The following is a 26,578-nucleotide window of genomic DNA, read 5'->3' on the forward strand; positions in this document are numbered from 1 at the left end:
TCAGAGTGGCTGGGACTGAGTTAGGTGAAAGGTGTGGGCTAGATGGGTTTGGGTTTGGGTTTGGCTCTGCGGTAGATGCACCGGCTGGGACTGATTTTGGGACTGAGGCTGCGGTTGCGGCTGCTGCTGCTGCTGCTGCTGCTGCTGCTGCTGCTGCTGCTGCTGCTGCTGCGTCTGCGTCTGCGGCTGCTGCAGGATGTGCACCACCCGGCTGAGGGTGTCTGTGGTGGCAAACGCCAGATACTGGCAGCACAGCCAGTCCTCCAGGCTCACACCGCAGCCCGTGTCCAGCGAGCGCTCCGCGAACTTGATCATCATCAGCGTCCGCTTCAGGTCCAGCCAGTTCTGGAGGGTGGCCTCTCGCTGGCTGGAAGTGGCGGCCGACATGGGGCCCGTGTTGCTGCAGCCCAGCGCCTGGAACAAGTCCTCCCGGGGCCCCCAGAGCAGGCACTGCAGGCAGGCCCGGGCCTCCGACATACGGATCCTTTCGGAGGGGTTGACGGTGAGCAGCAGGCTGGCCAGCTGCTGCAGGCCCTGGGAGTAGAGCGATCGGACAGGCAGCGGCGGCAGGTCGGCCCAGGTGTACTCCCTCTCCTTCAGCTCCGGCGTCTCCTCGAACGGGTTGGGCCGGTGCAGCATCTCGTAGATGAGGATCCCGGTCTGGAACTCGTCGCACTTGCGGTACTGGGTGGCCGTGACGATCTCGGGCGCCAGGCGCGACTGGTCACGGAGCGTGCCGGGGTCGGCCGCCATTAGGGTGCTCTTCTGTTTAGCTTGGGAGAAGTTGCTGATGATGAGGCGGGCGGGGCAGGTGGCGTTGGCGGCGGCGGCGGCGGCGTTGGCGGAGCTGGCGCCAGAGGAGCCGCTGCTGTTGCCGTTGTTGTTGTTGGGCTCAAGCAAGTCCAGGTTCCAGGGGTTGCCAGGTTGGCAGTGCACCAGCAGCAGGTTTTCCAGTCGCAGGTCACAGTGGGTCACGTGGTAGGGCTTCATGTGCTCCAGGCCGGAGCACAGCTGCAGCAGCAGAAGACAGACCTGCCGCTCGTACAGCTCCGGGTTGCGGGCGTGTCGGCCCACGCCTTCTCGGACAAAGTCGGCCACGGTCTGGAAGGGAACCTCGCGTGTGATAACCACCACCCGGCTCCTCAAGCGGCCGGCGGCGCTCATGTGACCTGCCGTTGGGGCTTCGTCTGATTTACCGTTCGAAGCTGACGTCGTGGAGTCAGAGACCTTGTTTTCAGTCTTAATCTCTTTCTCTTTCTCCTTCAGCCCGTCTCCGTCTCCGTCTTCCTCTTCGTCCTCGTCCTCCGCCTCGTCTTCCTCCTCCTCCCAGGGCAGCAGGCGGGCAGGGACGTCGGCCAGGAAGTGGCCACAGTCCTGCTGGATGTTGAAGTGCAGGGCCAGGCTCTGTCTCACTGCCAGGCTGTGGAAAAACTGCTGCTGGGTCTCCTTCACTTTGCTCCGACAGATCTGGAAGGAGGAAGGATGGGTGGAGAATAAAGAACAGAAGAGAGAGAGAAGAGGGAGGGATGAAAAGGAAAAGGCATGCTTGTGAGAAATAAATAATACACCAATACAGTCAGAACAGCAACAGAAATTACCCTTGGATTGCCGCATAGAAGACTTAAAAGAACAGCACTCTTCTGTAACTTCAGGAAAAAAAAAACACTATCTCAACAGAATTTGCAGAGCATGCACACGAGAGCAGAGAAATCAAAGCCGTTTTCTGATTCAAATCTCTCTCCCAATCCGTTTCTCTCTCTCATCGCATGGGCATTAAAGCTCATGCCATTGATCTTATGTGGAGCTGAGAGAAACCGAGAGCAGAGTCCAGGCTGTCACAGACATTGGTGGGAGCGATTCTCGGTTTCCTAAACCACAGTGACAGCCTCTGCAGCTCTCTGTCTTCCTTCACTTTGATCACAGCACAGAGAGGAGAAGCCTAGCTCTCTCCCAGTCAAGGATAGGGCCGCTCTCTGCAGCTTGCACAAGAGTCAACTGAATACTAACAAAGGGAAGAAGGGCGACATATTAACCCCTGAGTGTTTTTTTTTTTTTGGTTGAACAATTTTCAACATTTTTCAGCTGTAATCCAGAGTTTACTTGGCCATATAGATTTCAGATATCATTGGACAGACCCTTAAAGAGTTTGACCTACTGTATATGTGAAAAATTAGCTTTTTGGAACATTCACAATCCATCATAACATGAAATACAGGTCTGCTTTACTTCAATATTAGTTGACATTATCAGTGTAAGAAAACTTCTCACTGCCTCAAAATACATAAAAACACATAAAACCAATAGCTGTTTAGCTGTGAAAAGTTTAGAAAATTAATGTGTTAATTAGAGAGAATGTTACATCAATGTAGTGAATCAAAACATACATAATATTAGGAAAGTTTATCTTGCTATGATTTCTGATTTTGATTTGTATTTTAAAAGGACAGCATCTCTTGCCTTTGATTTCTTCAGCATTCTTCATGGGTGCATTGTGATGTTTTGTATTTCATAAAAAATGTTAAATAGCAGCAGAGGATATGAACTGATCTCTCTGGAAACAAAAGGGACTTTTATGTTGTCCATTTCATTTATGTCTTGGATTCATGATTTGAATAAACTGTCACAACCATCTATCAATCCTTTGAAAACTGGTAAAGATACTGTACGTATGACCTCAGTGTGTATCTCCATCTATTTTGAACAGCACATTTGATTTGTTCAACACTGAACGTGAATGCAATTAAATCATGTTTTAAGGGTGTGTGTTCCTTAAATACTGCTTCTCAATAATCTCAATAACTTGCACATCAAATGAGTTCAGTAATTTTAGTAACCTGGTGGTTTCTGGCATGATTTAAGGACTTTTTATGAAGTAGTGATCGAGTGTGAGGATTTCTGCATTCCTTTTACATGCAGTCTGTAACTATCTAGGAATGTGTATGTCCGGTGGATGTTTGCTTAGGCATGTTGGCTCTGTTGCTATAGCTGCCAACTGATCATTTTCTAGCTAAACCACCTTGGAGAGATATTTAGAGGCTTTTTTTCACTGTTTAGACGCCATATTTTGAAAGCACTACAGTGAGGCGCAACACACAGCTCCACGATAATGGGCTCTTCACAATGAGCTTCATTTATTGTTCCCTCTCCATTCATTCATGCTAACATTTCAGAGATATTACAATGCTTTAACACATACAAAACTCATGAATTCACTGAATTCCTCTGAGAATGGAGAATTCACACAGATCTGCTAAAGGTGGATTATGAATAATTATCACCCCATTAAAAAATTATGGCATATAAAATCTCATACTCAGAAGGATCAACTTTAGCTATGGGTTAAGGAGGGAGGGAGGTGCAAATGGCGGGCAGGCACACAACTGGGCCACATTAAAATGAGGAGTTGGGGAACTTTAATTGGGAAGTTGGGGCTCTGTTTGCGTAATACTGCTCCTGGTTGCCTTATTTATAGCTGAGCATCGTGAAAAACAAGACTTTCTCTTGAGCCTGCTGTTAATATGAAGGCGAAGCTTTGAAGTGCTGAGGAGCGCAGAGAGTTTCACATCCTGTAAATAATGCAACCTTCATCTATATCTGCTTTGTGTTGAGCTTCAGAACTCTTCCGGCACGCACACACGCACACACACACACACACACACACACACACACACACACGCACACACACCCCTCGCACTCTGTAGTGAGGGTTTTATTGAACAAGGTTAGGCCCTCAGGAGCCTCAGTTAAAGCGCTAATAATTCAACACAAACACGCCTCCATCTTCTTGAGCTGATTGGGTGAGAGTGAGAGAGTGGGAGGAGCTCACACAACCCCAAAACACAATCCAAGGATTTCATAAACGGGAGCGAAGAACCACTGCAGGGACGAAAACCGCCGCACTCCAAAATTAGCGAAAAAATATTCATCCTTCACTGCAATAAGAACGCGGAGCAAGGACTCCAATTAGTGCAACATCTGAAGGATCTAGCTGATAAATAATAAGTGGTTCTTGGCAATATTTTCATGACTTAAAATCGCTTGCTTTTGAGGTCAGGCCTAAAATGCGTATAAAATGGGTTGTTTGTGGGTGAAAACTTTAAATACTTTTACCAGAGAGAGGGACAAACTTGCTTCTGTTAAGTTTAAAGGCCCTACAAAGTTTGAGCATTTGAAATATTAAATTTAATGAATGAAGGACCATTTATGGCATTTAGTCTCACATTAAATAAAGTGCATTTTATGAATAAATTATTAAAAGCAAACTAACTCTCATTATAGCCATGCACAGGACTCAAGCCACAGAGAGATGGTCCATTACCATTCTCTTTCACATCCATCGAAATACTACAATGAAAGTCTGACGCACAAATCGCCTGAATGTTGAAACGTTTTAGGGAACTCTCCTCACTTCAGAGCATTTCATCTGCTTTTTGATACAATTTCTAGATACTAGATAAAAAGATTCAAGGGCGCATGATCTCGTGTTTCATAGATACAACGTGGCAGGATAAGTAAGCACAAAAGTTTTGATTTGGTAAATTTCAGCAGGCTATATGGATCTAAATTACATCACCCAGGACAACAAAACAGCATTGCGTCTTGTTTTCACTATAATGGCCTCTTTCTGGCAATGGAAAATATCAACATATCATGTTCTACTCTAGCTGCCTCTTTTCAGGCAACGAATAAGACTTAATTACTCAATTATTTGTTTTTAAATACCTGCCTTTCATTTGCATTACTTCTTTTCTGGAAACTTACAAGCTGACATCACATCAGTATTTGCAATAAAGTATTGGATTTTGATATGCACAGTGATCTACAGAGGTCAATTTGGATGTTATTTGGAAAATGATACAAGAAACACAATTTTTCAGATCAGTGGGCAGAACAGATCAGTAAACAGAAACAGGTTCAAAGGTCGTCGACGTCTCACCTTGATGGCGTAGTTGACCAGTGGGTCCTTGGCGTAGGAAGCCGTGTAGTACACGGCGTCCCCCGCCTCGCAGCACGGTTTCCCAGTGGTCAGCCGGAAGTGGGACCAGCTGTCGGTGCCGAATCGCAGGTGGTCCTTCTGGCCGGCCATGAAGCGGTCCTCGCATTTGGCTGCCAGCTTCCGCAGCGTGTCGGTGTGGAGCCCCCGAATCCTCCCCACCACCTCCTCCCAGCTGTCCATGCCCCTGTAGAGAGCGGCCCGCTGGGGCTTGGAGCCGCCTCCCGCTCCGGCAGCGGCGCCTCTACCTGTAGTCCGAGCCCTTCCGGCTAGAGACTCTGCGCTCCGGTAGCCCCTCCTCTCCCTGCCGGTGGTGGCGGTGGGTGCAGCGGCGGGTTGGGAAACCAGGTTGGACATGCTGTTAGCCGGACGGGTCTTGTTGGTGGCGGTGGCGGTGGCAGTGGCGGTGGCGGCGGCGGGCCTCTCCAGGGAGTCACCGCTCTCCTGGTCGTGCACTCGGTGGGGCTCGGAGCTGAGCGAGGAGCTCTGGCTGGCCGTCTCCCAGGTGGAATCCAGGTCGTAGAGGGGGTTTGCCACGCTCAGGTTGGTGCCCCCGGGTTTGGCCTCGGCCCGGGGTCTCAGCGGCCCCTGGAGCGGCTCCTTGCCCCCCAGGCTCGGCTCTGTACTGGAGCGGGGGACGGCCTTCTTGGGGAGCGGCGGCGGCGTGGCCTTAGGGGGCAGCTGGTCAGCGAGGCCGTCCAGGTCGATGGAGGCCAGGGTATCGTCGGACGCTTTGATGTTCCGCGGCTGTTTGAGTGGGATCATGTTGGCTCTGGATTGACCTGGGGGAGAGGGAAGATCACAGCGTGTTTATCCTCTAAATAAAAATCAATGCCATTCAAACTGGAAGTGTGCTCAAGCTACTGCACTCTATAAAACTGGCTTAAATGCACTTTAAAGCTATACACCTATATATACCAAAGGGATGACAGAAGCAAAATATCTGATGTTGGTCAGTCTAGCTTTCTCTGGAGTGTTTTGGATGTAATTTACAAGTTTTGACCTGACACCAGAAAATAATTTGGGCAAAAAGGGCAAATGTACAGGGTTTCAATTAGGGGGGATGGGACAATTTAGACTGATAAGACTGTATTTGTGTATTTTTTCAAATCTTGCCTACTACACCTTTAACCCTTAACAGGGTCTGGAAAAAAGGACCTGTAAAACAATTTAAAAGATGATTTACAACTATCACTCCATCTCAGTCTCACAAAGAATTCATAACAGGTAAAACGGGCAAAGATAACAACTGCGGTACAAAACAATCAAGCCTGTTACGCCTCCAGCTCCCCCCAGCAGTGAGAGGCACTTGTTTCTCCCACATGGCCTGTCCACCCGCCCGCCTACTGGCTTCATGCCTCTCAGGAGCCCAGAGAAGAGGAGAGGATAACACGAGGCTGTGTGCTGCGGCACGTGACGGAGCTGAAGGCCCCGAGGACAGCAGGACAGCTGGGCAGAGGTCCTTCCAACCATCCAGCTGCCCGACTCAATCTGCCTGTCCTGCAGGGAGGCTTAAAGAGGCAGCATGGAGAGCGATTTTGTCAGTGGGTTGGAGTGACCTTATTTTTTGGGATGGTGGTGGTAGGGGTTTGGGGGGTGGGGGTGGGGGGGGTGAGGACCAGAGAGATAGATGGGTCAGGGATGAGTATCTGATAAGCTGAAGAGAACAAAGGGTTGTGCTGTTTGTATGATGGGAACGAAATAGCCTGTTAGTTTTAACCAAGCAGACACGCACAAGGTCACACACAACCCTACTGCTCAGCCTTCGTTAACTCGCCGGGGAATTCCCCAATTTCTTGGAAGATCGCGATAAGAAGCAGGCGAATGTTACAAGACGATGCCTTTCAAAGTCACATCCTCTGCAAAATTAGATTTTTTTCCCCCAAAGGTAGAGCTAGCTGCTGGTAGAGGGTGTTTGATTCTGCACAATACGAATGTGTCATTCACTGGAAACAACACAGCATCAGTCAAATTCTAATAGCATTTCCTCATTAAATGAGTCTGAGTAACTACTCACGTGTAGCCCACATTGCCATCATCTTTAAGAGCCTTAAGAAAGAGCAGTTAGGATAAAGTAAATGAGTCTTGTTAATCCCGCCTGGAACGAATGTGTTTAATGTGTTTCTCCACCAATCTGTGGTAATCCATCTAAGAAAACAACCGTTCCCCTCGTCCAGTTGTAGGGATCTTCTGCTGCGGCGAAGTTCTTATGACTTAACTTATTACATAAGAGACTAACTCACTTTGAAAACATTATGTTGTGTGCCAAGTCATGTCCAACTCAAGCACCACACATTTACATTTAAAATGGATTAAGTTTAGTCTAAATTTAAGTTTTTTTGCACAGTTACAATACATAGAGGCACAATCTGCACAAGGGAGATAAAAACCCCAAGGGGCTTTTAAGAACATATTGCCTTAAAACAAACAACAAAACAAAGCAGAAATCCAAATTACAAGCTACAAAAACAAAAACATCTTTGAATAGCAGAGATAGTGCATTATGCATGACTTCAACAGTTTTCATTTTTGTATGATTATTCAAGTGTACAATTATATGATTATTTCTATCTCATGGAAACTCGCATGCTTGCCTCTGATTTCAGAAATCAGGTATAAAACGACAAGGTTTGCAAGTGAATGAAGAAAGAGAGAAGGTCCCCAGTTCAAAAATGACAGAAGAAAAGAAATAAATTCTTCGGCTGAAATATCACTTCCCAACTGATATTACCAAGGTGAAAAGGAATAACTAAAATGTCGCTGATCTAAGAGTGTTAAGATCCAGTTTATGCTGCGATGTGTCTCTTCATAGCAAGGTGACCTGAGGCTGGATTCTTGGACGGACTACTAAAATCAGCTCAGGAGGGAGTCCTCCTCCCCAGCACTGCTCTGCCGAATATATATATATATATATATATATATACATACACATATATATTTATATGTGCGTGTGTCTGTATTAATGCTATACTTGTGAGAACCATTTTGCAATCGTCAAATAAGAAAACAAGGATTTTCTTGTGAAGTGATTCTTCACTTAGAAAAAATATTTTGGGCTTAGCATAAGGGTTAAAGTTTAAGGTTAGTCAGGCAGTAGGTGGTTTAAAGTTAGGTTAGTTTATTAATGTAGAAGAAAGGTTCTTACTAGTATAGAAAACAAGTGTGTATGCATATTTGTGAGGGATGCACTATGAGCATTGCACAGCAATAAATGCAGATGGACTATGTGACTATAAGTTATGACACAGCATGGAGTATCCAACCACAACATGGTGAAAACACAGCTACACTACACTATTTAGTGTTCTTAATCGCTGAAATTTCCTTACTGATATATGCAGCTGAAAACCCATTAACTCTAAAACATTACAGGGCAGATTTTCAGAATGTGTGCATGTGCGCTTCTTATTCTGAATCATCATTGTAGCATTTCACTAGATTTCAGTGTTATATTTAATTCTCCCAGTCGGCTTCCATTGCTGAAGGGTGTTTGGATTAACAAGTTGCTGCTGTCATCAATGTTTTTCTCTCTTGTTTCTAGAAATGTAAGAGAACGCTTTCAGATTATGGGATCCTTTGCTACAGAGACCAGTCCCACTCCATGATAAATGGCCTTGCAACATACCCAACATGACATGCTAATGAGATGCCAACATTTCAACTTCGTTTTCAGTCATTAAAAGATAATAACTGTGCAGAGTGCCACAATCTCACTAGATCTCTCTGAAGGAATACAATCGCATTTTGAAACTGAATCTCCAATTTCTTCTTCACCAGGCAACAGTTATAATGTGGGGGAAAATTCCTGTATTAGCACTTTTCTGAATATACCCATTGGCTCTAATGAGGCATGCTGACAGGACAATGTGACAGGTACATGGTGAAGAAAAAAGCCAAAAAAAGCAAAAATGTCACTTCTGTCCCTGAAAAGGCAGCCATGGTGGCTATCGCTGCTCATGCCAACTACCAAGTTCTTCTTCTCTTTATTCAAAATAAACTGCAGTTGCTGCTGCCAGAAACATAAAACGTCTCTTTTATGTTTCTGGCAGCCACTTCCTGTGCACCAGAGGATTTTTTCCCGGGAAAGACCTTCTGACACTACACTCCTCCTGTCTACAACAGCAAATGTAAAAGGTTTCATGCAAAGGGTAAAAGTTGAATCACTATTGTGTCATATCAGTAGGCGAGAAAGTAGCAAAAGAGACATTTATATGAAAATATGATGAATTATAACTTTAAAGTGACAGCTCCTTTACAGAGAGGGGAGGTTAACATGTCCTGAAGCATCCTCTGGGGTTCGTAACAGGTCAGAGCCAACTGAAGTTCCTTTGACCTGACACTCTCCAGCCTGGAGTCCCAATCCCTCCCTAATCTGCTAAGGATTAAAAAGATAATTGCATTTTCTTCTCCTCTACAGTAGAATTCAGAACCTAACATGTGTCTTCGGTAACTCTCTCGCTATTGCTTTCCATTTCCTCGTTCAAAATCTGATTTCGAATAAACGCAAACTTTGAAGCATGAAATTTTTCCTGCGCATTATCAAAATCGGTGCTGTGTGTGCGGAAGATACAACAAATGCAAACACACATGCACACAAATGAAAAGATTCAATTCAAATATATTTACAATATAAATTGAAACTACAACTTACTTACAAAGTATACAGTATTCATTGTCAATCATCTCCTCAAAGACTGGATATAAGAAATATTTTAGATTTTTCTAATTTGAAATAAAATCAACTTAATCAACCTATACTGATTGAATCAAAAGTGAACTGATCTCAACCCTGATTTCCATTAGTTACTGGCAGGATTTCATATTCACAATTCCATTTTAGGACAAGCTAAATTCACAATTGCAGTAACTCTGGTATTTTCTCACATTCGTTTGTGAGGAGACCAAGGGACCGTAGCGGAGTGATTAATATTCAGCCATCCTGCCGCAATAAAACGAGTCAGGCTCCCAACGCTGCAACAAGAGGAGCTGATGGGGGAGGTGGGTAGAGGAAAGAGGAACAGAGGGGTGGAATGAAGTGAGAGCGGCGGAGTGGGTGGCTGGAGGCGGTGAAAGTGAGGGAAGTGACAGAGAAAGAGAGAAAAAGTGAGAGAGAGAGAGACAGAGAGAGAGAGGTGAAGAGGTGAGCAGATGACAGAGAGCGACAAAGGACTGCGCAATGAGATAAAACAGACATAGAAATGGAGAAATACAGAGAGAGAAAAAGAGGAAAAACGGAGGATAAACAAGCCTACCTCAGTTCCACTAACGCCTCAAAGTTTTCAGGTAAACAAATTAATGCCGCATGCCGTTTTCCTCCTGAGAGTCCCTACTGCGCCACTGGTGCCAACAGGCAGGCTGAACGCCCCCACCACTACTGGAGCATCCTCTCTTTAGTTAGGCAGCAAGCAGCGCTCTGCCTCCTCCTGCCTGACGCTCTGATTAAGACTGAAGTGTGTGTGTCTGTGTCTGCCTGTGTGTGTGTGTGTGTAGAGAGTGTGAGTGAGTATAAGTGAGTGAGAGAGAGGAACTTTTGCATGCAATGTGAACGCGCGTCTCTGCTCAAATGTGTGAGCAGAGTGTGTAACTGTGTGTGTGAGAGGTGAGTGAGAGAAAGAGAGGGAGAACCAGTGAGAGTCACAAGTGGATATCAGAGAGAGAGAGAGAGAGAGAGAGAGAGTGAGAAACACAGAGAGAGATGAGCATCTGGTGAAAAAAAAACGGGGAATCAATTCTGTTTATCTGAAATTCAGATGGGTAGAGAAGACAAGATAGATGTGGAAACTTCAAAACGCTGTCTTAGTCTGTAACTTTGATAGCGGTTGCCCTTCTACAGCACAGGATGGAAAAGCTGCATTGCACTAGCATGGCATGGCATGGCATGGCATGGGCCAGCACACAGTCTAGCAAAGCCCAGCAATGCCTAGACCAGTGGTTTTCAACCTGGGGAGTCCGGACCCCCCAGATGGTCACAGGATAATTTTGGGGGGTGGTGAGATGATTTATGGGATAGGATTTTTTTTTTTTCTGATTGTTCTCAGATTTTTGCTTTTTTTTCCTTGTGAAATACTAAATAGTTCTCAGTCTCTAGGCCTCCTCTGACAAGGAAAGATCATTATTCTTCTAGACCACTGACATCCTGGGTCCAGCACTAGACCTGGACTGGCTGAGACCGAGCTTTGTGTGTATGTGTGTGTGTGTGTGTGTGTGTGCTAAGCATGCAGCCCATAAACACCCTTCCACACATAAACAAAAGTATGATGCTCGCAGGCAGACAAACACACACCTCGCTCTCTACACACAAACATAACACACACACATACATCTGCCTTGTCCCTCATTAGCAGTGTGCAGCAGGGTGGAATTAGGTTGCAGGCTGCTCATCACGCATCACCCAGGGAGCTTTTAGCACATTCAGGATACATCCACACACAAGATCCAGCACGCATTCTCGGCCTGACAGATATGTACCAGCAGCATTCCCACTCCGCACATACTTCTGCAAAAAGACTAATTAGAGCTGCGCTGACACACACACACATAGACAAATACTTTCTCTGATGAACCCTTAACCAAAATGGACACACAAACAGATGCTTTCTCTCTGATGCACTCAAACCTTTTACTCCTCACACAACCACACACACTGACACACCTCAGTTTCACACAATCTGCTTAACAGTGCTCCACAAATAGGAGAAACCCACACGCTGCACTCCATCCCTCTGTTTCTATCTCTTTCTCTCACACACACCACTTGATCACAGCGAGATCCTTTCCCACACACAGAGAGCCTCATGTTTAAAGTGCCTGGCTATGCGTTGTGCAGCTGTGCCTACCTCTTCCTCCCCTCGTTGGCTTCAGCCTGCAAATGCCTGGTCTATTCTACAAGCTTCTGAAGGTACTGTGCAACAAAGTCTCACAATGAATTGTCCAATAAGTCACTGCCTGAACGGGCTCCAAACTGACCAATCATATCACACATGAATATTAGAGAGAGTGCAAGAGGAAGAGAGAAAGAGACAAAAACAAAGACAAAGAGAGGGAGGAAGACAAAGAGGATAAGATATGGATTAGGGATGGGCATTTCAAGCAAAAATACTATTCGATATTCACTGGGAACTATTCGACCATCCTTTGAAGATCAGCTTTTTTTTTTTATAATTTAATGACTATTTGAAAATTATGACCCATCCCTAATATGGATGAGAGTGAGAGAAAGGGGTGATCTGTTGGTTGATTTGGTGAGTAAGTGATCCATTGGAGTTGAATGTTTCAAAACACAATTCTGCATGTCCAATATAATTTGTCAAGAAGAAAGGGCCCTAATGAGATTTGATCCTGGGCCAAAAAGGCTAGAGGCAGCTGCACAAACATGGGCGCCAACCACAGCTCCATCTCGGTTGTTCAGACTTCAGATCAGTGCGTGGCCAAGCATGGCCAGGCTCTATCTGTAAATAAAAGGAGTTATTTCCAATCAAAGTCGCAGGCTGTGGGTGACAAGACGTGTTGAGATTTTGTGCTCCAGCTGTTTTGGCAGGGAATAAATTACATCTGGTCACATGAGGAGGTGTGCCGTTGCCTGAGAAACATAAAAATCGACCTTTTAGGAGTGAAGTGAAGCGCACACACCGAAGCGCGACAGATCCTGGCGATATTCATCCGCTGACTAAAGTCACTCTGACAGCAATGTTGACTGGAACCTTCCTACAGAGCCACACCATGTCTGTTTTGGGTTATTTTTGAGCAGCTAACACACAGTATTATCAGCCGTATCGTTAATGTGAATCATTTAAAGTGTAATTGTTATGCATCACATGAAAGGACCTCTACTGTCTTGGAGTATATGCAGCAGTTGAACTTACCGTCTTTAGATGAGGTGTGAAAACTTACGTAACTGTAGATTCGCTGCACAGTTACTCTGAGACTTTTATCCTGCACTTTGCAAGCACCTCTAAGAGCTCAAGCTGTGCACAGGACTCTACACTCCAACTAGACTTTTTTTTTTCCTTCTTTGAAGGATGAAGGATTATACATGAGTCACAGTGACCTGAATGATGCCTTGATACTGAGGCCATTCACCCACCAGCAACAGGAAATTATATACCAGAACATGAGCAGCTACATCAAAGTGATAGAGACACTATGAAATGCCACAGGATACTAATACCGGCCATGTACAGTAACAGGTTCCGCTGTGAATAAATCATTTTGTAGATAGGCTCTTGCTGCTCTATTAGATATGAAAAACCACTGAACCATTCTTTAGTCCAATAATATGATTTACTAGAATCAGCCAGTATATTTCAACAGTAGGCAAAAGTTAGATGGCTAACTTTAAACGGCATGTGGCAGGAATACACACTTGTCCCCTCATGGGTAGGCATGCTCATTTTCTCTTTTCATTAAAAGCTTGCTGACTTCATGGTGCTTCTACTTGCTTTGCCAGCACAAATAACTGTTTTAAAGTATTTATTTGAAGCTTTAGTTCAGCGGAAACCATCCACAGGACACACATATACAAGCTCAACAAAATGACCAGACATCTTGGGTGTGCGGTTCTTACCCAGGTTGCTGTAGGTGGCGCTGCAGGAGCTGGAGGCCGGAGAGTGGGAGTGATGGGAGTGGCTCCCGTCCTCCTCCGGCTCCCCGAGGCTGGCGCTGCCCTCGCTGGCGGAGGCCGGGGTGGCAACGGGGCTGGCATGGCCGTCCTCTCTCTCCCCAAGCCCCAGCCCCAGATTCAGCTTGGCAGGCAGGGAGGCGGCACCGGGCAGCTCCCGATCCCTGGCATCGCTGGCACTGACTGGTACCTGGCTGCAGATGACAGCACACACAGAGAGAGGGAGAAAGAGATGTCTCATTTAGCTATTAAAATGTGTAATATGTGCTCTATTAGCAGTGCAATTAAATTATTTCTTATTTATTTTTCCTTTCTTCCTTTTATCTTTTTCCCCCACCTTTTTATGTTCATTCCATATTCTGTTGGTGGCGAGGTTTCAATTTAATTGAAAATAAAATAATTGTTGGCACAAATTTGTGAGATGTATTGCAGAAAGGGATACCATAGTGTTTATGGCTGATAAACAAGCTTCTTTTGATAAGGAGTTCTATCTGTCACTGATATGAATAAAATGCATACAATGTTTTTATATGTTCAGTTCATTCAAAAGCACCAGTCTCATCGTTCAGCTCATCAGTGGAATAGCGCTTCCTTCTCAGCAAGAGCTGAATTTGAGTAAGCATAGCCATAGGTGGGGGTCTTTTGAAGTCTGATGTCTTTCAAATGCAACTAGACATACATTGCCTCCAGGAAGGTTAAAGGAGGCAAAGGAGGGACCGTGTCACAACTGTGCCAGTTAAAAATGTTTTAAGATGCCTCTGTGACAGTGGGTGGCTCCAATTAAGGCGTTAACAGAGGGGAGATGAATTTGTCTGAAGCTGCCACAGCAGACTGCTGAAAAGGTGTAATAATGAGGTGGCAGACTTCAATGTGTTACTTAGCTTATTTTTTTAATGAGATCCCTGACAAAGGCCTGGAAGTGTATTAAAGCATTCTGTTGCTTGTCTACAGTACTGAAGGATAAATTGATGAACTGTGAAGCTCAACTGGATAGATTAATGAATTAGAAAACAAAACGACAAAACAAAAACACAATTATGATTCCCTTGTGTGTTGACTGACGACTATTCAAAGCGACGCAGCAATGATGCAAAGCTGCCATCCATCACTTCCAAGGATTTTATGTGAACATTATGGAGCGTGGAACGTTATGTAGCGCTGTGCCTGTCCTGCTCTTTATGACTTGCTCTATTTTATGTCTCCATTATAACGCTGCTCCTCAGAATGACTCACAGCAGATAAAATAATGTCCCCCATTACGACAGGATGTCATACCATGATAACGACACACCAACATAAGAGGCAGGGCCCCAGTGGAGTTCTGTGCACTGGAAATCTGGGTCATATCTTAAGGTTACTCAAAGTATGTTATCGCTGAGGGATTTGAAACGGCACAGACTGAGGCTAATTACAGTGTGAAGGCACTGGAGATGCTATGAGAGACTCAGTTGTCACATACAGTAGCTTGGTGCTTCCAGAGATGCTAGTTGGACAGGCTAACTGCCGCGTGTCTATCTTCTTAAGGAAGTGACAGCACGACAATTACCCATGAGGCCCGTGTGCATCACCATGTTATTATCCTGTAAAACACTACCTTTTACAATATGCCAAGGATTGACACAGTGTGGGGAAATTCTTTTCACCGTGTCTGACATGGTTATAAAGCCAGCTGAAATGCAGAGCAGGTTATGTTGAATATAGATTGAAAACATTACAGTGAAAGCTGTCTACAACTAATAGACCACTCTGCTGTTTTCTATCCATTTTCTGGAACAAAATAATTGTCGGCAATGGAATATTGAAATGTAGCAGGTGGATCTCGTCACACACAGGCCCATATGGATGACAGTTCAGTCCAAAATAGACACAGTGCAAAGCATCTTTCTTCTAAAAACAAATGATAAAATAATCACCTACAGCACATTTAATGAAGACTGCAACTGGATTTGATTTTCTGTCCAACTGCACTGAGGAAGAACACTGCATTGGCTTATGTGCTAAAATCATAATCACTTAAGTTCCATATATGCCATATTACTATATGACTATTATGAATTTTATTCATTTGGAACTTAAAGTAAATCCAAGTACAGTAAACATAGTCACTAACAGGTGTCCTGTTTCACTCTATCAGATAAAGGCAAAAATGCAAAATAAAGAAGAAAAAATCTAAAAAACAAATATCCTAGTCACTGACAACACTTTAAGTAGATAATCTATTTTAATCAGTTTAAATGAATTTAAATGGTGTAAATAAACTTTTATCCTGAACACAAATATAATCTAACAGATATTGAAAACAATGTTGGCAGTTGTGGACAAGAGTTCAACCATGATAAGTAATGCGATCAAGAGTTTACATGCCTAATATTGTCCTACTGATTGTGTGTGTGTGTGTGTGGGTGTGTGTGTGGAGGGGCTTTCCAGGACGCAGAATAACCCACTTAGCCAGCCAGATAACTTAAAAAAAGAAACAAACAAATCAACTTCTGAATTTTTGCTCACAATTACTGATGGTATGCATGACTGACTGACGTTCATAGTCCCATAAGCAAAGTTTAATTTTACAGAAAAATAATTGTTCCAGAAGAGCAGCTAGGTAGCCAGCAGCATCAAACTGTGGTTGCATGTGTGAGAATGTACAAACAGAGCTGAAAAAGAGCATGCGTGTTCAGCAAAGCCTTTCCCTGGATGAATAAAGGATAACAAAAACCATCAAGATGTAGCCGAATCTTTTTCACAGTGGTCTGCCTAAACGTGTTACCCTGCTTCCAAGAATAACCCCCAACAGCTGGTATTTCATCAAGAGCCACCTGGGATCAGCTTGCCTGTAAATAAGATGCTCAAAGTGACCTGGTTACTGACCCCTGACCAGTGCAACTGATCTGATAACAGTTCAACCTCAGCCTTTCAATGTGACCTGTGTGAGATACGGCTGCCCGAGGCCACCTGTGTTGTGGCCACCCAGGTTGGGTTACATTCAATCCTACCGTACATATAAACCCCCATTGTAATACATGTAATACCTGCTCTCTAGCCCTGATGCTATTGGCTCTCACTGCCATCAATTCCTCACCATATTTCAAAAGGTTGGTCTTGTGGTGACTCACAAATTTAATCGCAACTCTGTGGTTTTGAATTTGGCTCATGACCTCTGACGCATGTTATCTCTTCTGCTCTGCTACCTTTCCCGTCTTTCCACTGTATACCGCATAATAAAGCAGAAATACTGGTTAAAAGGGTAAAAAGGAAGTGATGCTGTCACGGCCACAGGGGTTGTCATGGGTGGGGCAAGCAGGCTGGGAATGATGCAGGTTTGTTTTACACTGGTATAAAATATGTCATTTCCTCTACACAGGTTCCTAACAAGAATAATGATTCATGCTGTTATGGTCAGAAATTCCCGTCATGTAAATCTACAGCACAAGAGACAGGGACAGAAGAAAGCAGACCTTAATCCAATTTAATATTTTAGCCATTTAGCACACACTCTCACAGTACCAAGTATATAGAATAAGATGAAATTCCTCTCTCACCAACAAGCTGTCAAATTACAAGCAGCCAGTAGTAATAAGTGTAAGGGATGAAACAGTGGTCAAAACAGTGCTAAAACTTTCCTGTGTCCTTGGAATATTCATATAAAATATTAAAGACTTTTCTCTGAATTATCATTTTAGGCATTTAGCAGACGTGCTATCCAGACTGACCAATAACAAATGCAACAGTAAAATAAGCTGAAATTCCTGCATCAACAACATTAGTATTAACCAATAATAAGGAGTGAAAGTGAAGCAAGACAGTCAAAAAGGTAAAACGATCGTTCCTTATCCTATGTCCCTGGAACATGTATGCATCATCAACAGAGCAAAAAAGGTTTACAACAAAAAAGAGAAATACAATTTTTTTTTTTTTCCAATTTTCCCTTTAAAGATGACTGTCAATGCCAAGTAACCCCTGGGACAGACCCTGGGGACATGCTTGTGCTGTTGCGTAAATACTTGGAAGTCATATTTAGGTGATTTCCATTTTCGTTTTCATATGAAAGCTGCAATGTTCTTTAGGAGGAATACCAATAGGCAATATTTTGACCATGTTTCTTTAGAAAACTGAGCACCGCATTTAGGAAAACAACCAATTGCTTTTGTGCCTCTACCCTAGGGCACTGTCTCTGAGGAAAGCATCAAATCTGACATGTTTATGATTAGTCTTTGTAGGCTGTGAGCTCTCTGTCTCTCTCTTTTTAAGAGAATCGATCAATAGCTTTCAAGTTGCCATACTGGATTACTTTAGCGCTTGCAAGCTTGTCAGCTGTAGACAGCTGATATAAAGTCCCCATCAGGTTTTGTGGGCCAACTTGAAAACACAGAGTAAGTAAACTCTGAAAAGAGGAAGGCATAAAAACAGAGAATGAGAGGAAACAAAACAGCATACAGTTGGATATAACGACATGCAGAAGGTTTGAAAGAATTTTGAAAAAAATTAGTTTGTGGCCTGACTTGATATCATGTGTCAACTCAGTTCCTTCTTTCCTTCCCACATCTGTCTCTGCATGTTTCCAGCTAAGTGAAAACACTTGGCTTTATCAAACCGTACATACCTTACTGATTATACACAAGGATACAACTAAGATCAATGCTACTGAAAATTGACTTATTAATGCAAGTTCATCAAAATCACTGGCTGTCAGCTGGGCACTAAAACAGCTCACACTGCAGTTAGCTGAATGAGTAAGCTTTTCATGTAAAACAATTTTCCCTAAAGTATCTGATATTTAAATGAACAACTATCAAAGCAAAACTACTCAACCGACAAGTGCACCAAATCAAAAAGAGGTCAATCTCCAGCACTAGATAATCCAACATGAACAAAACATCCAAGAAAAGAAAGCAGTGTGGGATACACACCTTAAGGGGCCCTTGAAACAATAAATACCTTTATGGCTGCTACACGTTTCAATGTCAGGACCTGACTTGTTCAGACGGTGTGAAGTTGCCCCAGTGCATTTCACTGTTCCTCAGCTCTCTGCTGAGGGAACTCTACTGCTGAAATGAACAAGGAATCCTAAAACACAAATCATATAATCTCGACAAACTCTCCTCCCTACTAAGTCAACAGGCCTAGATGGTCACAGGTATTGTTAACCAGGGGTGGATGAAAGGAGAGGCCCAAAGTTCAAGCTTACCCGCTGTACTGGCTCACACAGCTTCCCATCTCTGAAAAGCTTGAATACAAGGTACAGGTGAATTCACATTCTTGGGAGAGCAGTCGCTGCTGGCTAGTCTGTTGTGTAGAATGAGAGAGCCTTTTCTTGCAAGCGTCTTTTCCTCGTCTTCCTCTGTTTGTCCCTCTCTGAATGTTCTCACCTGTCGAAGGTGATGTGTGCTTGCCAGCGCTGAGGAGCACACCCACTGTTAGCCAATAACATTGCTTCCAGTCAAAGAAAAAAAAAAAGAAAACAAAGCAGGGTTAACCCCTGTTCTGCCAATCAAAACAAAAAATCTGTGGACTTGGGAGACTGAATGGCCTGTGTGACTGGTTCATGATGTGTGATCACTAAATAACTACTGGACTGTTCACCCTGAGAGGGATAGTTCTGTTTTTTAGAAGCCCATGTCAATAGTTGTCCTTTCACTTCCTCCAAAATACATTTGCACCAAATGCATTTTGGTTTTTGAGATACTGGAGACAAAAGTTATTAGCATTTGATAGCCATTAGTTAACAATACTGGTACAAGTTAATGGGGCTAAAAAACATTTTTGGAGGAATCATATTTAGACCTACCAAGTACCAAGAGTTTTTAGAGAATTTCTTAAGCTCCATTGATTGGCCACTAGCATTGATAACAACTAATGAGACACTTTTCCTCCAATATCTAAAATCATCTCAAAAACTGAAATGATTTGTTAATGTTAATGAATAATGAGACAAGCTGCTTAAAAACCCTAACTATCCCTTTAACGTCTGCCACTGAAGCACTAGAGCTCTGCACAGGCATTCTTTCACATTCCACAAGCACATTCCTTCTGTAGACTTTGATTTTGTCACATTCTCACAGCACCACTAAAGGAAGCTGAAGAGAGGGGAAGGAAAGAGAAGTAGCTTGGGGGAGAAGTTCAGCTGTATCCAAGTCACAACCACGTGCCAACACCTGAGATAAACATGGAATGATGGAATACAAGGTGGAGTAACACTGACACCACTTTGCCACCACTTTAAACATTGCTTAAAAATTCTGCTGTGTGAAGCTATCCATATTTTGCTCTTCAAAGAGTGTTGCTCCTACCAATACATCAACTGTATGAATTAGTTACTGATTGACAAGTTCACAGCTTAGACTGTAAGTGGCAGAGTCATAAAAGAATGATAAAAAAACGACAAAAGGTGAAAGGAAAGATAGGCTGAATAGGGCAAAGGTGAGACACTTGGAAGTGTTAGGGCAGATGTGACCCATTAAATCTGGTCTGTTTGGAGTGTGAGTCTAGGAGTCTGCATGGGTATGTACCGTATTTGTGCACATACAGTGTGTGTGTGCGTGTGTGTGTGCGCGCGCACACATGCATGTGTCTTTACTACATTGGTACAATGAATTGTAATGGCAGCTTTATCAGATTCATGATTTGTAACAATTTAGGGATATGTTATCGGAAATATAACACAATTTCAATTATCTTTTTGCAATTCCAAAACAGTTGCAAACCAGTTAAATATCAGCAAATTAATAGTTTAATTATAAATCACTATATTAATTTGAGGAGAAAACATTTTCCTGATGTTCTCTGCTCAATAAATACAGGTGATAGCACTGACTAATTTGTTACCATGAGAGATGAATGGATAATGCAACAGGAACAATGTTTGATATGACAGACACTCCAACAGTTTGTCTTTACTGCCGATACCAATTCTGAAAACTAAATTTAGTATTGGCCTGTACTGAGTATCCCTCCAATCCTTTTACTGAGCATTGTAAATTTAGTTTTGGGTGGCTGGGCAAAATATGACTTAAACACAATCCATTTTTCTTCATTAGAGAGATCCATCATCCTATGTGTGAGGAAAGTAAAATGATCAAATAGCTTTGCTTTGATTAATGAGTTTAATGAATTAATGTGTTTTTTTGGTATCAAACTTTTGGGTAACTTCTCCAATAGATATACACTATTTTAGCCTGGTACTGGCCTGACACCCCATACTAATATCAGTATTGGTGCATAACCACTCTTTATAAAGTGAGACAAGAGACGGGAACTTTTGGAAGAGAGAAAAGGCGACTAGAGCTGAAGTTGGAGGAGGAGAGGAAACCAGGGAAGCTAGAAAAGAGACAGAATGGGGACGAGCTCTTGACAGGATGGAAGAGTGAAATATTTAGAGTTCACAGAGCTCTGGGCTCAAAGGAGAGAAATGTGAAGGAAGGCATGGTGGGGTGGTGGTGGTAGTGGAGGGGGGGGCAGAGAAAGTAGTGGTAGAAAGCTAAGTGCCTTGAAAACAACCCACAAATCTAAGAGGATATGAGTGATGCGAAGTTGGCAGAGATGGAGAGAGAAGAGATAGATAAATGTAGCAGATAACGAGGAAGAAGAAGTAGAAGAAACCAGGTGAGAAGATAAACAACAAGGAACACCTAGCTAATGAAGCAGAGCATAACCTAAACTGCTGGCATCCGAGCAGGGAAGGAAGGGGCGGGTTGACAGAGGGAGAAGGAGGGGAGGGGGGGCATCAAACAAATGAAGTTGACAGCGAAGACACGCAAACAGGATGTGAGGCACAATTCCAAGTTAGTTTAGTTTAGTTGCCATATTTCCAAAAATCAAACAAATTGATCAATTGTTCACATTTGAGTGGATGGTGTATGTACACAGTTGTAGGATATAACTAATAATCAGTGTAGAGCGTGTTTGTTTGATGCAACCTTTCTCAACAGGAAATGACTACTTCAGCTGCTGATTGTTCCAGGTCAATAAAGGTGAGTCAGAGGATTCATTAATGAATTACCTATAAGTTTGGGGTGGGGTTTGGGATGAATACACACAACTATGACACTGCAAAGGTTTCATTTCTTACCCCACTAATACTATCTAACTTGCTGTCTAAATGTTTGAGATTACAATCATTAACAATGTTATTGGTACATGAATCTTGCTTGATGAATGAAGTTTATTGTTCTTGACTGACCACTACAGCATTCATTTGACTGTGTAAGATAGCAGCAGAGAGAAAGGAAAATACACTTAGATTATTTCTAGACTTCTAAGACAAAAAAAAACAAGTCACATTCACCACAAATTAAGTTTAGAACAGAAAATATATCAGACACCATATGTGTTATCTTCCTCAGGCACAAAAGCTCACACTGCAGGAAACTTCTGTCTAGAATTTAAACACAAAGGTCAACAGCAGGTCACAGGCAAATAATGAACTCATTATCCAAGAATAAACCAACTAGACTGGCATGTTTTGTGTGTGTGTGTGTGTGTGTCTGCGTCAGCGACAGAGCACAGGGCATGCACTTTAATGCCAGCTGAGCAGCTGAATGGAATCTGTGATCCAAAGCAGTGATTAATAGAGAAGACCATGATCCGACCGCTGTTGGATGACTTGTAATGAACTGAGGTCCCCTCCTGGTGGGAGAACCACCGATCACACAGCCTGCTGTTCGGGTAATGGATGGCATTAGGGAAGAGACCACGTGGACCGTACACAGACACTGCCCATGTGGTCCGCTTAGCAAGTGGGCGAACAGACATGTAAAATTAAGATCAAACACCTCTAGAATTTGTGATGAGGTATCTGTATGATAGGGAGAAAAACACCCCTGGTACTCTGGAGGAGCAGCTGGCAAAGGTTGAGCTGCCTCAATTGAGCTGAGCCCCAAGAGGGCACTGAAGGGAATGTGTGTGGGTGATGAGAACATGGCCACTGCAAGCTAAATGGTTCATCAGATGAGCGAGAGGCGGTGCAGGCAGAGCATGTGTAAATTGATTTGATAGAATATTATGAATTCCACAAGAGACCTTGAACAGAAAGGCCTGTTTTAATAACCATTTGTGTGAAAGCAATATTCGCCTTACAGCAGTTCACAGTATCATTGACCCTTTTGGATTGTTCATGGGTTGAAAACTAATGGTTGTTTGATGGCATATGTTCTCTTATGGGGTTAATCTTTCTACAGATCTTTAATAGAAGCAATACTGCCTTCCATCTAATAACAGAAACAATCCCATAGTTCTCACATCTGCTCCAGTCACATTTGCATACCTAGCAGATGGTAAGATTAAACTCTTTTGATCCTCAAGGGGAATTGGGTAAACAGGCATACCCTCACTAATTTACACAAAGACGTCTCCACCATCATCCTGCTAGGTTTTGGTTTATGATTATCTGAGACTCATCTGTAATGGGGGTTACTGTTTTAACAAGTTGGTGAAGTGTACATCTATGGTCTCTGCTAAATAACAAACCAAAGTCTCCTGATTAAAATAGTAGTAGAATCCTTACTTTAAAGTCTAACTCAGGTCAAAGTCATAATAACAGATTGAACTGGCGGCACTGGGACATGTTTTATCATGGTGGCGTCATAAGAGTAAATGAAACTGATCTTGGTAAATTACCTGTTGACTCCTGCGGTGTGTGAGGATGGTGTTCGCCCCGGGCTCAGTGGTCTGGGTTCTTTGCTCTCCTCAGTCGTCAGCAGTGCAGTTTCTCTGCACTCCTCTACTCGTAGTTCTCCATCCCCATCACCAGGGGTGCTGCCGCCATCTGGTTTGTAGGTGAAGATGATGGTTGGCTTCTGGTTGGGATCCTCAGGTTTGGCCTCAGTGAACCAGTGATGACGCTGGATCGGTGGCGGAGGCAGCATATGGATGACAGTTCCATCAAGCCCAACCAGCTTGCCTTTGTCCTTCTCCACCTTCTCCCTCTGCTCATCTTCGTCCTTCCGCCGGCGGAAGAAGCTCTTGAAGGAGATCCAGCGTTTGGGCTTGGTGCTTTCTGTTGACAGACGTCTCCCCTCTCCTCCGCCTGGACTAGTTTCACCTTCACTGGGTCGTATGGGGGAGCTGGAGGCAGAGCTCTTGGTCCAGTTGCCAAAATGTCTCTGGAGGATGTTAGAGGCATGGTAAGGGGAAGAGGTGGACCTGGGAGGAGGGAAGGGGGCATTGGGCTCTGACTTAGGGCTGGAGAGTGGGACGGCAGCAGAGGCGCTCTGGGATTTGGACAAGAGCTTTGAGGGCGTGTCCTTCTTGGGTTTGGAGAGACAGCCGTCGGTTGTGGAGAAGAGAGACTTGGGTCGGGTGAGGGTCTCCTTGGTGGCGTCAGGTGGGAGGGCATAGAGCTCCTCAGAACTGAAGGCTTTGGCCTGCGCTGAGGGCGATTCTGGAGGAGACTGAGGAGGTTGGATGGAGGCCACAATTTGAGAAAGCACAGTGCTGGCCTCCTCCCGATGGCTCACCCCTGTCCCAAAGGACAAAGCAAAGTCTGTATTACCCTCTTTACTGCAAGTAGTGTCCCCACTTGTCTTGCAAGAGTGCATAATAGCATTGGCAGTGGGGCTACTTTTAGGCAGGTTTGCAGTAATGGCAAGAATAGCGGGAGAATTTGTTGGTGTAGTGGGAGAGATGGCACCAACTGTGGTGCTCATTACAGTGCTTGTCACAGTGCTAGAGTCTGTAGTGGTTCTAGATTGTAAATTTGGTGCTTTTGATGCTGTTTCCAGTAGAGCTTTTGGCTCTTCAAAAGAGGCTCTCTCTGATGTTCCTTTACCAGAGATGGTTTTCTCTGTTGAGGAGGACTGGACACTCTCCGAGGATCCAATCTCTTCATAAGTATGGCTGGCCACTCTACTGCCTACGCCCTTTGGCTGTGGTAGCTCCCCACTGAGTCCTAGGAAGCTCTTGTACACAGCCAGATTGTCATAAGCGCTTGGGTTGATGACAATAGGTACCTTGACAGCATTTTTGGAGCTGCGGGCATAGGCCGGCTCATCACGGATAATAATGGGGAAAGGAGGCATGCCTGCATTATTGAAGCTGTTGAACTTGATCTCTGATAAGTTGGGGGATTTCACAGGTACAGTCCGGGAGGAAGACAGTCCAGCAATGGGAGAAGTTGGAGCTGACTTGTGACTGCAGTGTCGAGGAGGGATGGCAGGGCCAGGTGCACTCCCAACCCCTAGATCCACTTTGGGGATCTTCTGGCGAGGACTGGTGCTTGATGTCCAAACCTCTTGGTAGCGTATGCTGCCTGGTTTCTTGCGAGGGTTGCCTGGCAAAGCCACAGACGTGGGTGATGTTGGTGAGACATGGGAAGATGGGGAAATAGGGGAGGCTGGAGACATGGGCTGGCCTAAAGGAGTGCTAGGGAATGAGGCAGGGCTAGAGGGCATGGATGGATTTTGGGGTTTTGGAGTAGAGTCTGGAATCTGTTCCTCTTTGTTGGCCATGGATGCTGACACATCCACTACGGTGTATGGCTTACAGATCAGAGATTTCTCCAGGTTGACCACACGGTAAGGCTTAGCTTGCTCCTCCGTAGGACTAAAACTGATAGTGACTGGTTGACCAGGAAGGGCCTGGGGCATTGGCGCGCCCTCTCTACCATCCTGATCCTCTAATCTAATGGCCAGGACAGCCTTGTGTGTTTCAGTCACCTTGTGTGGACTCAGTGCTCGGTGGATAGGCTCCTTCTTTGGAGAAGTGCAGGGGAGGGGAGCCTTGGAAGATGTGGGAGAATGCAGGCCATTTCTTAGAGCACAAGGGGCACTGCTCCCACTGCTGGACGTTGTACGGGAGTCCTCTGGTAGTGATGAGGATGATTCTGGAGAAGTGGTGGACTCTGAATTTGAGAGGAATCCGCTGCCCTGAATGTCACTAGGTCCATAGGGGAGGAGAGCTCCATTGGAGTCCATGGAAGGGTATCCATTCAAGATCTCATCATAGCTATCATCATAGTCCACAGCACAAATCCGCTGCAATGAGCGGTTGCGTAGTGGCACAGTATTCCACTTTTTCCCTGCCGCAAATGGCACTGGAGACAATGTGGCAGCACGAAAATTAGCAAATCGTGGTTGGCCACGCATGCGGATCTCCATGGCAAGTAACTCCTCATCACTTTCATCCCAGCTCTCATGTTCATCATCATCTCCTTCACTCTCTTCCTCCTCTTCATCTTCCTCATCCTCTTCACCTTCACTGGAAAATTCTGGGTAGCAGAAGCGTCCGCCCTCGGTGCTGATGATCTCTGTGCTATCGCTAAGGGACACCCGTTTTTGGGCAGCCCCTCCACCACTACTGCTGCTGCCCATGGCCAAACAGCTTGAGGCTGGAAGGCCTCTTTCTAAGGACCGCCGGTATGAGGTACTGATCCGTCCCAAAAAAAGATCCTTGGAGCCAGACAGGGGGGTGGGGCTAGGGCCAGGGCCCAGCCCAGCTATCTCCTTCAAGACATCAGTCAGTCCACTGTTGTTGTTATTTCCACTGGGGGCCCGTGGGCTAAGCTGTCCATAACCCTCTATCTCCTCACTACCATCCTCCCCTTCATTGTTGTTGCTGGGCCCACCAGGCCTCTTACGGTTCAGCCCATTGCGATTCCAGACAGTGAAGGCTGATGTTTTGCCCTGTTCTCCTGCACCTGGTGGCCGTTGTAGGTTACCCTCGGAATCCAGGCCTGTTGAGGAGCAGGGCAGCATCATAGTAGGCTTGACAGCGATGGTTGGCTTCTTGGCCACGGGTGGACGGAAGTGTCCAGAGCGGGTTGACACACTGCCAGCCCTCTGGGAGCTGTTGGTGAGGTTCGGATTGGCTCTGGCCCCAGCAGGGGGCTGGATCTGCTGCTGAGGCGGTGGAGGTCTCTGCTCAGAAGGAGCCTTACCTCCACTGCTCTGGGCCAGGCAGTGAAGGCTCTTGGGTTTGAAGCAGTTCTTGCACTCGCCTGGTTTCCACACGTGCTCCGTGAAGGTGCTGCAGGCGGACAT

General features: G+C 44.8%; 1 protein-coding gene across 1 annotated transcript; it reads right to left on the reverse strand.

Moving 5' to 3' along the window:
• Positions 1-26,578, reverse strand: peak1 (pseudopodium-enriched atypical kinase 1). Its single transcript, XM_071545905.1, has 4 exons — positions 23,220-26,578; positions 13,557-13,804; positions 4,937-5,775; positions 1-1,467 (listed from the first exon to the last, which is right to left on the reverse strand). Exons 1-4 carry the CDS (start codon positions 26,576-26,578, stop codon positions 1-3), a joined length of 5,913 nt encoding a protein of 1,970 aa, XP_071402006.1.

This window comes from Centroberyx affinis, unplaced genomic scaffold (assembly GCF_046629955.1).
Source record: "Centroberyx affinis isolate AG114_WGS23_722 - 3 ecotype Tasmania unplaced genomic scaffold, CSIRO-AGI_Caff_v1 ptg005066l_1, whole genome shotgun sequence".
NCBI lineage: Eukaryota > Metazoa > Chordata > Actinopteri > Beryciformes > Berycidae > Centroberyx > Centroberyx affinis.

What these genes read in the sequence shown, in the direction of transcription:
- peak1 (XM_071545905.1), bottom strand. Translation starts at nt 26,578, where the DNA reads ATGTCCGCCTGCAGCACCTTCACGGAGCACGTGTGGAAACCAGGCGAG. An exon ending in CACACCGCAGGAGTCAACAG is followed by an intron (nt 13,805 to 23,219) that starts GTAATTTACCAA and finishes TGTCATCTGCAG; the next exon opens with CCAGGTACCAGTCAGTGCCA. An exon ending in TGGTCAACTACGCCATCAAG is followed by an intron (nt 1,468 to 4,936) that starts GTGAGACGTCGA and finishes TCCTCCTTCCAG; the next exon opens with ATCTGTCGGAGCAAAGTGAA.